The 17,568-nt window shown below is 44.3% G+C and overlaps 2 protein-coding genes across 4 annotated transcripts in view; both read right to left on the reverse strand.

Moving 5' to 3' along the window:
* Positions 1–17,568, reverse strand: part of LOC139160210 (cholinesterase-like) — a 116,195-nt gene that overhangs the window by 65,224 nt on the left and 33,403 nt on the right. The gene's annotated exons all lie outside the window — the stretch shown is intronic.
* LOC139160211 (cholinesterase-like) lies at positions 5,660–17,532 on the reverse strand. Of its 2 annotated transcripts, none has more exons than XM_070737852.1 (4): positions 17,370–17,532; positions 10,719–12,240; positions 9,143–9,297; positions 5,660–8,213 (listed from the first exon to the last, which is right to left on the reverse strand). In XM_070737852.1, exons 2-4 carry the CDS (start codon positions 12,212–12,214, stop codon positions 8,119–8,121), a joined length of 1,746 nt encoding a protein of 581 aa, XP_070593953.1. In that variant the 5' UTR covers positions 12,215–12,240; positions 17,370–17,532; the 3' UTR covers positions 5,660–8,118. The 2 variants fall into 2 exon arrangements, with proteins under 2 accessions (XP_070593953.1, XP_070593952.1); XM_070737851.1 differs by having other exon boundaries at positions 17,374–17,531.

The following is a 17,568-nucleotide window of genomic DNA, read 5'->3' on the forward strand; positions in this document are numbered from 1 at the left end:
GTCATTGTTCTTGAAAAGAAAGCAATTGGGGCCTCTGTATTATTTGGCAACACATGTGCCAAGACCCCTCCCACGCCATATGGGGACGCATCGCACGTAAGCCTGACGGGTAGTAAAGTGCTATACTGGACTACTACACTTGCGGAAGTTAACAACTGCTTTATTTGCAAAAAGGCTTCGTGCTCAGTTCTCCCCCATGTCCAAAGGGTTCCTTTCTGAAGTAGTCGGTGTAGAGGCTCTGCTGCTGTTGCCTTCTGTTTTAAAAAGACCAAGTAAAAGTTTAGAAGGCCTAAGAATGCCTGCAATTCTGTTTTATTCTGTGGCTCTGGGGCTTCCCTGATGGCTTTTAATTTTTCAGTAGTGGGGTGGATGCCTTCCCCATCAATTCTATATCCTAAGAATGCTACACTGCTGGTTCCCCACACACATTTGTCAGGTTTGATCCTTAACCCTTTATCTTGTAGTCTATGTAATACTTCTCTTATTCTTTTGTTGAGTTGATATTGGTTTTCTCCTGAAATTAAAATGTCATCAAAATAGGGAATGGTCCCTTTAATTCCTGACAACAAACGTTCCATTATGCTTTGAAAAATCCCGGGAGCTATGCTTACTCCAAATTGTAATCTGGTACATTTAAACGCACCCCTGTGGGTGACAATTGTCTGTGTGAGTGCTGTCTGTTCATCGACAGGGAGTTGCTGGTAAGCTTGGGCTAAATCGATTTTTGCGAACACTTTCCCTTCCCCCAGGGAGTGAAGGAGCTGTTGTACCACTGGAATGGGGTAAGGGTGATGTTAGAGGGCTTTGTTGAGCGTTGACTTATAGTCAGCGCAAACCCTCAAAGAGCCATCCGGTTTAAGAGGCGTGACTATGGGTGTTTCCCATGGCCCCTGCTCTACAGGAACTAAAATGCCCTGGCTTATGAGCTTATCTAGCTGTAGGTCAAGCTTGGGAAGGAGCGGGAGGGGTACCCTGCGTGGTTTGAGCCGGACAGGAGGGACCTTGGGGTCAATAGAAAAGGAGATAGGGGGCCCTTTATACGATCCCAAGGTGGGGCTAAACACTTCTGGGAATTCCTGTAAGAAGTTAGGCATGCTATCAGAGTTAACAATACAGATACCAGAAATTTCAATTCCCAATGGTTCCATCCAAGCCAAACCCAGGAGAGAGTGTCTAGCCCCTGCAACAACAATCATAGGAAGGGTATATTTAACAGTCTTAAACATAATAGGTACATTCACTTGGCCTAGAACAGGTATTATTCCCCCTTGAAAATCTCTAATTACCAATGAGGTTTGTAAAAGGTCAGACTTTGAGAGGCTAGGCATGTACATTATAAGCTTTTCCCATGGCATAATGGTGTATTTAGACCCCGTATCAAGTTCCATAGAGCATGGCTTGTTGTTTAGGAGCAGTGAGATTACAATCTTGCCCCCATTTTTTGTTGCCGTGCTATTTACGGAAAATTGATTGTTACCTCTTGAGTAGTCGCGGTTAGCGGTTGAGTAGTTCTTGCGGCCGGAAAACCGGGGAAACCGGTTTTTGCGCGGTTGAGGTGTTTGGGTCTGGAAACGAGGAGGACGAGGAGTGGAGAAAGATTCCTCAGGCAAGGGTGCTCTGCAGGCTTCGGCGATATGGCCGCGTCGGTTGCAGCGGCGGCAAATGGCGTCCCGGAAGGGGCAGTGTTGGCGCGGATGGTTTCCTCGGCAGCCGGCGCAGGGGGCAACGGAGCGAGGGTATCTGGGTTGTCTCGGCTGGTCCTGTTGCAGCAGAAAACAGCTGTCCTCATTGAGGGCTGGTGGGCTGAGGTCGTCTGGGGCCTCTGCGTGGGAAAACGTGGAGTCGATCTTGGCGATGACTTCCCGCTTGTCGTGCTCCTTCAGCTCCTTGGCAGCAGTGTTGGCGACCTCTGCGGTTTGTGCCAGCTTGATTACTGCCTGGAGAGACGGCTCGTCTTCGGTGAGGAGCTTGTTTCGGATCATGGCATTTCTCATGCCGAAGATTAGGGCGTCAGTGAGGCGAGCTTCTGGGTTATCAAACTTACATTTTGAAAGCACCGTTCGAAGACGCGTAGCGAACTGATTAATGGATTCGGATTCGAGCTGGGCCATTCTTGAAAACTGGTGCCGGAAAACGACGGCTGGTTTCATAGGCTTGAAATGGCTCGCGAGCTTGGTTTGCAGGATGTCCCAAGCGACGGATTTGGCTGGAAGCGGATCGGTGAGAGTCTGGGAGAGATCGAATATTTCTGGGCCGCAGTAATGACTGTTGTTAGCCGCCCCGAGTTTTCGGAGAGGGGCGGCATATAAATCCAATAAATGAAATGAAATGAAATGAAAGATTGCCCGCTTTCGTTCGGTGTCGGCGTCCCTTATTCCGGCAGCTTCGAGGAAGATGTCGAACTTGGCCATGTAGGCGTCCCAGGAGGATTTCTCCGGATCGAAGAACTCAGGAGCCCGGCCGATTTGAAGGTTGTTCATCTTGCACGCGTGGTTCATCTTGCACGCGTGGTTCGTCGCCAGTGAAAAGTCCAGAGACAAAGGCTTAAGTAAAGACGGTTCCTTTATTCAGCTCTTAAAAGGGAAGTGACAATCAGCGGGAACACGTCTGGCTTAACCTGGAGAGAAGCCGCTCTTTTATATATTTGCGGCTCCCGCCAAAAGAGAGCAGCCCGCGTCTGAGCCAATCAGGCGCGACTTCCTGTTTCCAGCTCAGACAGCGTTTCTCCGGGAACCAACTATTTACATAGGATTCAACAGTAGTGATTTCTGACAGTCTCAAAATGGGTGAGCAGTGTGGTCGGGCGGTTGGACTTGCTATAATGTATTGTTTCTACTTTGTTGTGAGCCGCCCCGAGTTTGCGGAGAGGGGCGGCATATAAATCCAATAAATCTAATCTAATCTAATATAAATCTAAAAGCAAGTAGGATGCTTGGCTGCATAGCTAGAGGTATAACAAGCAGGAAGAGGAAGATTGTGATCCCCTTATATAGAGCGCTGGTGAGACCACATTTGGAATACTGTGTTCAGTTCTGGAGACCTCACCTACAAAAAGATATTGACAAAATTGAACGGGTCCAAAGACGGGCTACAAGAATGGTGGAAGGTCTTAAGCATAAAATTTATCAGGAAAGACTTAATGAACTCAATCTGTATAGTCTGGAGGACAGAAGGAAAAGGGGGGACATGATCGAAACATTTAAATATGTCAAAGGGTTAAATAAGGTTCAGGAGGGAAGTGTTTTTAATAGGAAAGTGAACACAAGAACAAGGGGGCACAATCTGAAGTTAGTTGGGGGAAAGATCAAAAGCAACATGAGAAAATATTATTTTACTGAAAGAGTAGTAGATCCTTGGAACAAACTTCCAGCAGACGTGGTAGATAAATCCACAGTAACTGAATTTAAACATGCCTGGGATAAACATATATCCATCCTAAGATAAAATACAGAAAATAGTATAAGGGCAGACTAGATGGACCATGAGGTCTTTTTCTGCCGTCAGACTTCTATGTTTCTATGTTTTAGAAATCTAAAAACTTGAGCTTTTTAGAGCCGGAAGAAAGGCACTGGAAACAAAATGGAGGCTGGATGTTTCTATAAATATTCAATTTATAAATAATATTGTTTACTTAGAAAATAAATGATGACAAACTTTAATATTAAAATAAAATACCTATTAAAATGAATTTAATATATCAAATTAACTGTGGACTATAAAATTATTGGCATGATTTCTTTGAATGAAATAAATAGAAAGTTTGACAGAGAGTGAAATAAAACAATTTGTGGGAGAGCAAGTAAAGAGATTAGGCCCAGAAAGGAAATTTGTGAGGTCTCAGAAAGTAAAGAATGAAATATAAGAAAAAGAGTAATCAAAGAGAAAAAAGAAAAGAAAATAATTTAAAGTACTGAGAATCTTACTTGAAACAGAAGATTCTGAGGTAAAAGTTGCTGACAAGAAAGCAGGCCTCAAACGAGCAGTCAGTGGTTTGCTGCAGTACAGAGAAGCAGTGATAGGTGGCAGTATTAAAAGAAAGAAAAATAATATTAACGAAACTCATTTGAATATAATTATTCAACTATAGTTAGTATTTTGGAGAATTTAACAGATATACATAGAAGTGCACATATTCTGCTAGAAATAAGAGAAATTTAATAAGACTAATCAGCCAATCAAAAAACATATTTATCATAACAGGGGCCCTAGAATACGTAATTTATCCCGCGTTTTGCGGCGTTTTTAAAAAGTCCCAATCTTTTTTACAAACGGGACATCTGGTCACCTTATCCTAGAACCATATCAAATGCAAAGAAGTCACTGTTTCATACTAATTCTTAAATTGCCCCCCTCACAAATCAAATTGCGTTTGCCCCACATTGGGATCCAGAGATTTAGAGATAATAAATCTTTTTGGTGATAGCCAGCAAATGGCACCATTTAGAAATGGACAAGCTTGGAAACATTTAGCGGTAATAAAACTTTTTGGTGATTGCCAGCGGATAGCATCATTGAGATGATCATGGAATTGGGCCTGGTGAGTGCCTGGAGATAATTTTGCATTGGATTTCTGACTTTGACTAGCTCTGAAAGCCTATTAGCTTGTTAATCTAAAGTGACTAGATGTCCTGCTTTCAGTGGGACAGTCACGCCTTTTCATCATTTGTCCCACACCCTTTAAAATATGTCCCGCTTTTTTTCCTCCCAACCAGCACCCTTGGGAAGAGGCTGGAAGGAGGGGATTCCAGGCTCCCCACTGCTGCCTTGCCCTCCCCACCCAACCCAGCTTGGCCAGAGGTCTCTACGCTTACTTCCAGCCAGTTTTGCAGGGTCTTTGCTTGCTCATTTCCCCCGGACGGGCCCACTCTTGTCCCGGTGCTGCAGCCCTGTGACCTCGGAGGAACTTAAGGGCTGTCTGGGCCTCTGCTGGCTGCTCTTCCCGCTCCAAAGAGGAAGACGAGTAACGGGTCAGTGGAACTGGGGGGAATCATCCTTTCATCCCCCCCCCTCAGCTAGCCTTCTATGTCGGTCTTGAGCCGGGTGGGGTGTGTGAAAGAACAGCAGAGGAACTTGGAGGACAGGTCAGGGGGCTGTCCGGGTCTGCTGGGCAGAGACTCCATGGGAGAAGGGAAGCACCTTCGGACCCACTTCACCCCTCCACCTCCTCTCCTGCCTTCACCTCCACCTAGGCACCATTGGGGAAGGGAAGAGAGAGAAAGAGAGAGAAAAGAGAGGAAGATGGAGAAAGAAAGAAAGAAAGAAAGAAAGGGAGTGAGAGAGAAAGAGCAATAGAATGGAAGGTAGAGAGAAAGAGAGAGGAGGGAAGGAGGGAGAGAGAAATAGAGATAGAGGGAGGGAGGGAGGAAGAGAGAGAGCAAAAAAGAGAGGAAGGAAGGAAGGGAGAGAAAGAGGGAAGGAGAAAGAGAGAGAAATAGAGAGAAAGGGATGGAGGAAGAGAGACCGAGAGAGTGAAAAAAGAAATTTTGCTAATATTTTTTGGCTAAACTTTTTTTAGATCCCTCATCCCCCGCTCAGTGGTGTCCCTCTTTCCCAATTTTAAAATCTGGTCACTTTATATTAGTCCAATAAGACAGCAAGGCCAGAGCTAAATCAAGAGTTCATCAATTTATTAATTCACATAATTAAATGTCGAAGCAAATTGACCAAAAAAAGGTTTATTGAGTTGAATTAAGGGAATTCCATCTTCTCTTCCACATGGTACCATTTAGAAATGGACAAGTTTGGAAACATTTAGAGGTAATGAAACGTTTTGGTGATTGCCAGCAGATGATCACAGAGTTGGACCAGGTAAGTGCCTGGAGATAATTTTACATTTGATTCCTGTACTAAGACTAGATCTGAAATCCTATTAGCTTATTAGTCCAATAGACAGCAAGACAAGAGCTAAATCAAGATTTCCTCAATTTATTAATTCACATAATTAAGTGTTGAAGCAAATTGACAAAAAGATAAAAAGTTTTATTGAGTTGCATTGAGGGAATTCCCTCTTCTCTTCCACAGAAACATCATGGTCACAATAAATTAAAACTATGATTTGACAGGTCCATATGAGGATCAAAAAGCTTAAACAAATGTTCCAATCAGCATTGATGGATATTAAAATTCCTGCCTTCTCACTCTAATGTATCAGGTAAATATTGCTGGGCTCAGAAAAGGCATAATTTGGCATTCAGCTTGGATTTTTTACAATAAAGTTTATGTTTTAACTACATACCTTTTAACTACATATTTGGAACTAACTATATATCTAGTATTTGGGATTTACCAGCGGGATAATATATTTTTTTGTGCCCTTATTATGGCTAAAACATGATACTTCATCATTGGAAAGATAAATGTATTGCCTCTTTCACACTATTAATTAAAACACAAATTGGACTTATAAGATAAAATAACCCTGATTTTCACTTTTTCTGTGTACACACTGACACACATTAAAAATGACATGTGGATACGGCGAAGCCTCCTCCCAGAAGGTAGCAAAGAAAATCAGTCAGAGAGGATTTTGTAAACCTTTTAGGTAAAGCCTCATTTTTAAAAAGCATATGCTTTTAAAGTAATGGAATATTACTGGACACAAAGAATGCATCCAGTGATATTTTCATGATATTTACTTGTTGTGCTTGGCTCTGGGCCAGCTCCTTCCCCAAGGAGTGTGAGGGTGGATGTGGGTGAATCCTCCCAGTGTCAGAGGCCTGTTTTACTGCCAACTGCTTCGGGCAGCGAAGTATCATCGGCAGCAGGGAGTGACTGTGAAATGGGACCCTCAGAGGGGGGCTTGGCAGGCAGCCCAGGAGGAAGCCATTCATCATCATCCTTATCTTCACTGGACTCTGATGAGGAAGCAGTTATAGATCCACACATGCGAAGAGCCATGAATAGAAGAGAGCAGCTACGGAGGTATTACAAGAGAGAAGAGAGTTCACCTGTGGTTGTGTGTGGTTCAAGTAATTAGGGCTGCTGTTAAATGGGCAGAGTGCCCGTCTCTCAGTGTGGAAGATTATCTGTTTGTGATTGTGGATTTGCCTTGACTCTTCGAATTCTCCAAGGACCCTGTGCTTTGATATCTGGACTCTGAACGTAAATCATAGTTAACTGTGTGAGTTAAACAAAGTCTGAAGGAGAGTAGCTGTGACGACTTCACAGCTACTGGTTAATTGCTTTGAGTTTTGTTTTGTTTTTTGTTATTTCACTGCCTTCAAGTGAGCCCTTTGACTGCTTCTATTTTTTCTCTGGATAAAGAAAGTATTGTATGTGTGTCTGTTTTGGCTACTTTTGCATTTAATTAGAGGCTCGTGCCAAGAGCCGGCAGAACATTTACTGATATTTTTAGAGCACAAAAAATAAGACTAGGAAAGAACAGAACAGAACATTGGCCAAGTAAGACACACTAGAAATTTGTCTCTGGTGCATAAGCTCTCAGTATACATACAAGCAACAAGTTATAAATCATGATCCTAATCACTATAAGATACATTGATCAGAAATCATAACACTTAGTGATAGTCGTAAGATACTAAATAAGCAATTAACATAATATATCAGGATATATTAAAATAATTTTAGTGATAAAACACTAAAGAAGCAATCAACTTAACTCATACTAGGATACTAAATAAAACAATTAATATCAATCATTACCTAAAAACAAAAAAGCTATAATCATAACAAGATATGAAAATAGGTAATAGGATTCTGATTAAATGGATCATGTTCTAATTTAAGAATCCTGCCTAAACTGGTTTCTCCATACCAGGATATATTAAAATAATTTTGATTACAATACCTAGAATATTTGTTAGATTTAAGGAGCTCACCCCTATGAAAAGATATGTGAGTCATTAGATTATAGCAAAATTTGCTTAATTAATTTTCCTTTATTTATTTTTCCATATTGCATCATCAAGTTCTTACCTTGTTGTGAAAATAAAAGGATTTTTATCCTAATAATTGAAACCGTATTTATTAAGAGGTTCTTTTTGAGGAAGCCTGCCTCAAATCAAGATCTAACAAATTACTCTTAGCAATTTATTATTTTAACAGCAAAAGTGATGCGGGTTTTAGTTGTTTCCTCATTTGTCTTCCAAGATCCCACCATCAGTCTCTGAAAGGACAATGGAAGCTTCTGGAAGGTTCTCTGCTGCAGCTTGTCATCGTTTCCCCAGGCTTTAAACAGAAGTCTTGATTGATTCCTGAGAGAAATAAACACAGAACCGCTATTCTGAGGATTCCATGATCCATGGCATAATACCTTGTTTTCTCCAAAATAAGACATCCCCTGATAATAACCCCAATAGTGCTTTTGATATGAAGGTCTTGGCATATTCGGGTTTCTTCCTGTTTAAGTTTCAAATATTCCTGGCGACTTTTCGATGGGGTCCCACTTGTTATCTTCAGGCGGGTGCTTTCGGCTTTGTGCTAGGGTTCACAAAATCGAAAGCACCAGCCTGAAGATGACGAGTAAGACTTCGTCGAAACGTCGCAAGAAATCTCTGAAACTTACATAGGAAGAAACCCAAATGTGCCAAGACCTTCATTCACACACACACACACACACACACACACACACACACACACACACACATTATTGTTCGTCACAACATCAGCCAGATATTTATACTGGATTTGACATTTTTTTGTCCATCTACTCTGTCCTTCCCAAAAAGCTGGAAAGGGGAGATATTTTTTCATGGTATTAAAGTTATCATTGCAGAATGTAAGCTATTCCAAATAAACCTGTTTTTTGCAGTGGACTGAAAGGGATTTTGTTAATGACAATGATGGTCAAATGGTGATCCAGATGTTTTGGGATTCATTATTGTTGTTGTTGTTCTTATCTTTATGTGAACAATTAAAGTTTACATAGAGGACATTACTGGAGACCTAACTCTTGGGATGTCGTGAAATATGCTCGCTCTACAAAATTTATCCCTCGCATAACAAACTTGACCAGTGTAAAATCAAATGAGTATGCAAAGAGTGGCAATAAAATCAATTTGTAGAGATTGCTCTTGGAGTGAGATGGGCAATCTCTATATTTGATATATAAATGATTTTTAAAAAATATCTTTTTTATCAAGCACTACTCCCTTCCAAGGACAGAACTAATAGCTGAACTTACCTGTCTCTTCAGACTTTGAAAAAAGTCTCTTTAAAAAACCACAGTGCTCTATCACCCTTTCCTTGAATGGCTCAATATGAAGAAGGAAGAAATTCTGCTCTGTGGCATTATAGAGTGGCCACTCATCCTTGGTGGCTGCTGACCCAGTGGGATTCCTATGGAGAAAGAAAGGGACATTGGTGGAAACTAATCAAGGAGAGAACCAACCTAGAAATAAGGAGAAATTTCCTGACAGTGAGAACAATTGATCAGTGGAACAGCTTTCCTTCAGAAGCTGTGAGGGCTTCCTCGCTGGAGGTTTTTAGGAAGCGATTGGACAGCCTCTTCTCCAGAATTGAATAGAGCAGGGGTGTTTTTCAGCAGGTTCTGATAGGTTCCATAGAATCAGTGGCGATGATTAAGTGCAGTTCAGAGAACCAGTACATCGCACCACTGACTGGCCCGTTGATGACCTGCTACTGGAACCATAAGGTGCTACGTTGTGGTAGCGATTTTTGGGATGCTCATGCAGCTGTGCATCCCCAATGCATGCCCATGCACGCCTGCATGAGATTTAGCTTCTGCGCATGCGCAGCAAGCAAAATCTTGTGTGAAGACGTTCACACAAATGAGATTTTGGCGATTTTCACCAACGTTTTGCTTCTGCGCATGCGTGAAAGCAAAAATATTTCCAAAAATCACCAAAATCTCGCTTGGCACGCATCCGCACATGAGCTTTTGCTTGCTGTGCGTGTGCAGAAGCCAAATCTTGTGCCGCCAAGCACACACGCTGTCGGGGTTTAGTAAAATTGATTAAAGTCCGTTAGAACCTTAACCCCGCGGAGTCGATGGATACAAGCCTTAGTCATTTGTTCAAGACAAGATTTCTTTATTTTAACAAACAGAAATAAAACATGTCTCGAGGGACAACTCAAATATACGTCTTTACATAATGGAAGATAATGGAGAAGAGTGTAAGGAATTGATGAAGAAGAAGGAAGTGAGGTAAGATTGGCAGGATATTATATCATAATAGGAGGGTCTTAAAAGGCACACATAGTTAACTCTTTCATTACTGAATGTCTCTGAGGGGCTGGCAATATACAGCGTGACACAAGCACCACTGGACACGTCCATGTCCAAGGACAACTTCGTAGGGTGCTGGACTGGCCCCTCTCCTCCCTTCCCCTCCCAGTCACTCCATGTCTCCTTGGGCTCATACACCCAGAGCAAACATGAGAAGGAGACAAGAGGCAACCAGGTTGAACACTTGGCCAAACTTTTCTGTCATTTCTGTGGCCATGCCTTGGTGCCACCCTATCTTGCAGTGAGTGACATCAAGTTGGCCATGCCCACTCAGTCACATGACCCCCCCCAAGCCACGCCCACAGAACCAGCAGGGGGGAAATTTGAATGTCACCCCTGCTTGCACAGGGTTGCAATTATGTGGCCTCAAGTAAGCGCCTTCTCTGGATTGAAAACAAGCAACATTCTATCTTAATATTGTTATTTAGGGCTGCATTACTTTAGATCTAAAGTGCATTGGTTAAATGGGGGGCCGCAATACAAATTTAAAGAAATAAAGTGAACTGCTTACCCATTTCTGACAAACTCTGCCCAGTAGTGCATCATCTTACGGCTCAGCCTGGTTTCAGCCTCTGTGTATGTTTGATTTATAAGGTTCACTGATTCAAAGCTTCCAAAAACAAAAGGAACCTCAGCACTGTGAGATGCCCCAATCCATTCAGGCCAAATTGACCATGAAGGGCGATGTGCGAATAAATAGGCATATACAGGACTCCCAGTTTTCCTGATATTTCCTGCAGCTTCCATCAATGGGCATGAAAAGATCCGATCTGTATAGAAGTGGGACATAGCAGAGCGGTATTGTGCTGGGCCGTGTAGTCCTTCACTGTACCTCATTGCAATAGTCCGAATAAAATCTTCAGTTGCGTTGGGGACCAACAGCCCTATCCCCTTCAGAAGCTGCTCCTGATTGATGAGATTGTCGGTGATGTTAGGGAAAAGATTATGGACATATGTGGCCGCTTCATCAGAGGTTGCACCTATGAGGACTGGTTTGACCTGAATTTGCCCCTCCTCCATGAGCTTTTCTGGATCACCAAGCAAAAACTCCCCATCTACGGTTGGCCGGAAGGGAAAATCTGCAAGGAAGCTTTTAAAGGACATAGCTATTTCATGCTGAATAAGTTCAGAAACATTTTTTGTTTGCAGACAATGCACTATGCTGATGTTACTGTCCTTGGAGCAACCTAGCAGATGAACAAATTCTAAAGCTAACCGTTTGGCTTCCTCAGGAGACCTCCAAGCCCAGAAGGCATTGGCTGTTCCACTCTGGATCACCGCTTGGGCAAAAAGGTCCTGGCTTTTCGGTGCAAGAAGATGGAAATTCACAGAAGCTGCTCCAGCACTGTGGCCCAAAACGGTCACCCGAGAAGGATCTCCCCCAAAGACAGCTGCATTCTCTTTTATCCACTTCAGGGCCAGTTGTTGGTCCCATAAGCCTAGGTTCCCTGGAGCAGCTGGTGGCAAGTATAGAAAGCCCAGGGCGCCCAAGCGATAATTGATGGTGACCACAATGACGTTCTCAGTGGCAGCCAAGAATGCCCCATTGAACATGTCCACTGAAGACGTGCCCATTAAATATGCCCCTCCATGTATCCAGACCAGAACAGGGACTGATGAAGAAGGTTGTGGGGGTGGCACCCAGATGTTGAGGGAAAGACAATCTTCTGACAGTGTTGTTTTATAAGACCATAACTCTGCTTCAGGGGCATCCCGGAAAATAAATTGAGGACAGGAATTGCCAAAACTGGTGGCTTCCAATGTTTGACTCCATGGCTGATGTGGGAGAGGTTTCTGGAAACGCAACTTCCCCAGGGGAGGCTCAGCATAAGGAACGCCTAGATAGACTGTCACAGATCCAAGGGCAGACAGGAACTGCTTGCCCTTAATAGGGCCACTACTGGTTATGACCACTGTGTCCCCATTGGAACCAGAACCGGAGGCCAATGGAAAGGGGAGGAGGAGGAGGAGGCAGCACAAGAGAGAAGGGCATAGTAGACAAGGCATTGCAACAGTAGGACAATTCAGTGGACCTGGAAAAAGGTACAACCAATATGAGATTATTCCACTACTGTATCAACCCACCTTTTGCCAATTCATGATTACTTCATTATGATTGTAGGGCTACTTTTTTGCTGAGGACACCAGTGGTGAGCAGGGAAGGGCTTAGTCAACTTTACCCTTCTTCATGATGTATGGAAAACATTCTAGAAGAACTGCTTAGAACTCTTGATTACTGATCCCCTTGCTCAGTGAATGGACGGTTTAACTAGTAGATTTTCGCCAGGGTTTCTAATACAGTGGTCAGACCCAAATTCATTACTGACAAAGCCTGACAACTGTTAGCAGCGCTAGAGAAATGGGAGGGGTGAGAGAGAGAGAGATTTATACCACCACACATTCCTTTACGCAGGTCCAAGGTTAACTGTATAAATGAAGGAAGCAGAAATCCCTGCTCCGGATTGATCCACATGATTGCACTTGTGGTTGTGGAGATGTGAAATGAACTTTAACCTGGATGGGGATTCCAGGGTTGGAATCATCGGAGGTGAATCCAGAATGGCTTTGTTAATACATCGAAACGTGTGTGAATGCACAGGAATGGAAATTCATTTATTTCTCAGATGCTCTTTGGTTCACTGATAACAGTGTTGTTATATACAGTGGTACCTCGGTTCTCGAACGCTTTGGTTTTCGTACATTTCGGATACCGAACAAAATTTTCTGCAAAAATTTGCTTCTGAACAAAAATTCGGATACTGAACAGAAAATTTTGTTTAGTATCCAAAATGTAAGATCTGAGGGGACGAGGTGAGAGGGAATGGGAGTCGGAATTCCGACACGTCCCTCTTGGCTGCCCTCTTAACAGCCGCCCAGTCTCTACCTTGTAACTACTCCAAGCTGCAGGAAGGGTAGGGCTGGCTGCAATACCGGCAGCTTCGGGGGGCTCCTTTCCTAAACGGTTCAGTTCGTTACCTCCAGGCAGCTGCACCAACTTTTTCTTTCCCAGCGGTAGCGGCTCCGGTGGCTTCCCTTCGAGGAGCAGCAGCAGCATCAGGAACGTCACGAGATGAAGGGAAGCCACCAGAGCCGGGAAAGAAAAAGTTGGTGCAGCTGCCTGGAGCTAACCAACTAAACCGCTAAGGAAAGGAGCCCGCCGAAGCTGCCGGTATTGCAGCCAGCCCTACCCTCCTGCAGCTTGGAGCAGTTATAAGGTAACTGGGCAGCTGTTAAGAGGGTGGCCAGGAGGGGCGTGTCGGGATTACGACTACCATTCCCTCTCACCCCGTCCCCTCAGATCTTTATCCCATAGGAAATGGAGGAAATACTGTAGATTCAATTGGTTCCCAGCAAGTCAATGGGCTGGGAACCAATTAAATCCATTTCCATTATTTCCTATGGGATAAATTAATTCGGTTCTCGACCAAATCGGTTCTCGACCACACTTCTGGAACAGATTGTGGTCGAGAACCGAGGTACCACTGTATTTTCTGTGTTCTAATTTTCTAACTTATTCCGGAATCCTATTCTGGAACTTGGTATACTAAGCCCTATCTTGTGAATTATGGTTAAGATACAGTATAACTAAAATAAATAACAATGCTGCTACCCTACAGAAAGACCTTGACTATCTGCCAGAATGGTCAAACAATTGGCAACCTCGAGGTTCGATGACTGCAATGCCCTCTACATGGGGCTACCTTTAAGAGAATATTCAGAGTGTGCAGGTACTGTAAAATGCAGCCGCACAAGCCGTCATGGGCTTTCCAAGACATCCCCAAGTTTCATCATCACTATGTGAGCTGTATTGGCTACAGATTGGTCTCCAATAGCAATTTAGAATGTTGCTTGTGACCTATAAAGCCCTACATGGCTTAGGACCAGATTACCTATGGGACCATCTTCTGCCTCATATATCCCAGCGGCCAGTCAGGTGCCACAGAGTTGGCCTTCTCCAGGTCCCGTCAGCCAGGCGATGCTGTCTAGCAGGGCCTAGAAGAGCCTCCTTTGTGGTGGCTCCGGCCCTTTGGAATCAACTCCCTCCAGAGATTCATACTGCCCCCATCCTCTTGGCCTTTGGAAAGGTTTTAAAAACTCACCTTTGCCACCAGGCAAAGTGTTAACATGTTACTCCGGCCAATGATGTGAATGTATATAATGATAGGATGGATGTGGATGATTTTTTTAAAGTGCCAGGGTTTTTGAATTTATCTTGTTGTGAGCCGCCCTGAGTGTACGAACAAGGGCGGCATAGAAGTCCAAATAACAAACAAAGTCCAAATCTCAACCAACATATGTTCTGTCTTACATATTGGCAAAAATAAAAATAAAAACACAAAATACAAGCTAGATGGATACGACTTTGTAGACAAGTTATAACTTTGGTCCAACCTAAATGTAGTACATAAAATTATCCATTACAATATCCTACCTGTCAATGAATACTTCAGCTTCAACCACAACAATACACGAGCACATAATAGATACAAACTAAGCAAGAATGTTCTTGCTTTGCAACCAAATTTTGGGCTCAATTGTGGTGATAAGGGTTTTTTTTCCTTTCTTTCTTTCTCTTCCTTCCTTTCCTCCCATTTTTTTCCTTTCTTTTCCTCTGTTCCACTCCTTTTCTCCTTTGCTTTGCTTTCCTTCCATTCCTCCCTTCCTTTCTCCTCCCTTTCCTTCTTTCCTTTTTTCCCCTATTCCACTCCTTTACCCCTTCCCTTTCCAGCCTTCCCTTTCCTTCCCTTCTTCCCTTCCCTTCCTTCAGCTCCATTTTTGCTATCCCCATTGCGTCAAACCCTCCCTCCCCCCCCCCCATGTGGTAAGCAGCTCATAACTGTATCTACATGAAACCACTGGGTACAATCATCCGATGGCATGGGGTGAGGTATCAGCAATATGCTGATGATACTCAGTTCTCCACCCTGTGCCAGTTCAGTGAAGAAGTGGATGTGATGTGGCAGTGTCTGAAGGCTGTGAGGGTCTGGATGAGAGGTAACAGGTTCAGACTTAACCCCGACAAGACCGAGTGGCTGTGGGTATTGCCTCCGAAAGATTACATCCATTGTCCATCATTGGTTCTGGGGATGGAAAAATTATCCCACTCAGATAAGACTTACAACTAAGATTAGACCACTATCTGTTAGTTGTAGCTAGGGGGACCTTTGCACAGGTTCACGTAGTACAGTGATCCCTCGATTTTCGCGGTCTCGATTTTCGCGAAACGCTATACCACGGTTTTTCAAAAAATAATAATTAAAAAATACTCCACGGTTTTTTTCCTATACCACGGTTTTTCCCATCCGATGACGTCATACGTCATCACCAAGAGTCACTTCTCTCTCCCTTTCTCTTCCTTTTTCTCTATCCTTTCTACCTCTTACTCTTTCTTTCTCTCCCTTCTTCATTCAATTTTCTCTCCCTCCCTTTCTCTCTTTTTCCTTTCTCTCCCTCCCTCCCTGTGCCTGCCCTGCACCACCCAACAGGGACGGACAGCCCCCGATCGTCGGTTCGTCGCCCCCCCCAGAGGGAGATCGGGCTGCGAGGGCAGTGGATCCGCGTCCCCAGCCACCGGCTTGGATTCCCCTCCCGGCGGCATTGGGCTGCCCTGCATCGCTCACGCGCTCAACTGCGGTGGCTGCTTTGGCGGGGAAGGAGGAGTTTGGGGAGAAGATGAAGGCAGCGGGCAGCAGCTGAGGCGAAGCGAGGCGAAGGCGGCGAGGAGCGGCAAATAACAGAGCAGCTTGCGCCCGGTGGGGTCTCTTCTCCCCAGCCAAAGGAGGAATGGCTTGTGTGTGTAACACCAGCCACCGGAGGGAGATCGGGCTGGTGGGGGCGGCGAATCCACCTCCCCAGCCACTGGAGAGAGATCGGGCTGGTGGGGGTGGCGAATCCACCTCCCCAGCCGGGCAGCGGCCGGCCGAGCGAACGGGGAGAGCGGTGAGAGAACGAGCGGCAGGGCGGGCGGGGCGAGCGGCGAGCGGGTGCTGGGGGGCGGGGGCAGCCGACATTCAAAGCAATCTGTCGGCTTCCGCACTTTCGTTGCTCTCCGCCTCCACCATCTGCGCATGCACGGCCATGGAAAAAAGGGCGTGCATGCGCAGATGGTGTTTTTACTTCCGCACCACTATACCGTGGAAAATCGATTATCGCGAGAGGTCTTGGAACGTAACCCTCGCGATAATCGAGGGATCACTGTACACCAATTGCAATCAGGAGGCTCTTCTCACGGGCACTCATGCCCTTATCACCTCACAGTTAGGCTATTGCAATGCACTCTACATGGGGCTACTCCTGAAGAGCGTTCGGAGACTACAGTTGGTCCAGAATGCAGCCGTGCGAGCTGTTGTGGGTGGACCTAAGTCAGTGATGACCTTTTTTTTCCTCAGGTGCCGAAAGAGTGTGTGTGCGTGTGCTATTGCCCGTGTGCGAGTGCCCACGCCCATAATTCAATGCCCGGGGAGGCTTCAAACAGCCTGTTTCCCAACTTCTGGTGGGTCCAATAAGCTCATGTTATGCCCTCCCACACCATCCTGGAGGCTCTCTGGAAGCCAAAAATGCTCTCACAGAGCCTCTGTGTGAGCCAAAAATCCGCTGGCTGGCACACCCATTGGAGCTGAGCTAGGCAACAGCTCAAGTGCCAGCATATATGAAGGAGCAAGACACTCAGGTTCCAAAAGTTCCAAAGGTTCCAAAACTTAACAAATCATCGGATGTACAGACAGTAATATTAGAGCAAAGTAAAATAGAAATAATGCTACCCATGATGTATCCAGTACAATTGCACAAGTGCTTTAAGAAATGCAATTCTATCAGTATCTACATAGAAGAATATCCCACTGATCTTTAATAGGTCTTATTGTTAGGTAAAGATGGTGGAAATTTGCAGGCACATATCTGAACCTAGAAGAAATGGGAACCCAGTATGGGATTTCTCTTCCCTGCTTTTCTTTTCCACCCTTGTTCTCTGTGTCTCAAACTTTAGCAAGCACATTATGGCTGAAGAAACTGTTGTCTCTTTATGTATGTTTAGCCTGGAATACAACTAACTAGCCTAAGTAGAATTAACCTCCCAGAAGAAAAACAAGAAATTCTAGTACCTTTCCTAAAAATCATCTAATTCTCTGAAAAAAACTGTTATTCAACAATCCTGCAGACTTACTCACTTGTCAGATTTAACGGGATTATTTGTTATTCGAAAGAAGAAAGCAGCTTGAGAGAGATCACCAGGCTGTATCCTGCTCACACGCACACAAATGATCAACAAAAGAGCAACTTTATATAATCCAGGAAGGTCCATTGACCAACTGGATTCTGTCCATAAAGGGGGAGGAACCTGCAAGTATTGGCAAAAGGCTCCA

Source organism: Erythrolamprus reginae, chromosome 2, assembly GCF_031021105.1.
Source record: "Erythrolamprus reginae isolate rEryReg1 chromosome 2, rEryReg1.hap1, whole genome shotgun sequence".
NCBI lineage: Eukaryota > Metazoa > Chordata > Lepidosauria > Squamata > Dipsadidae > Erythrolamprus > Erythrolamprus reginae.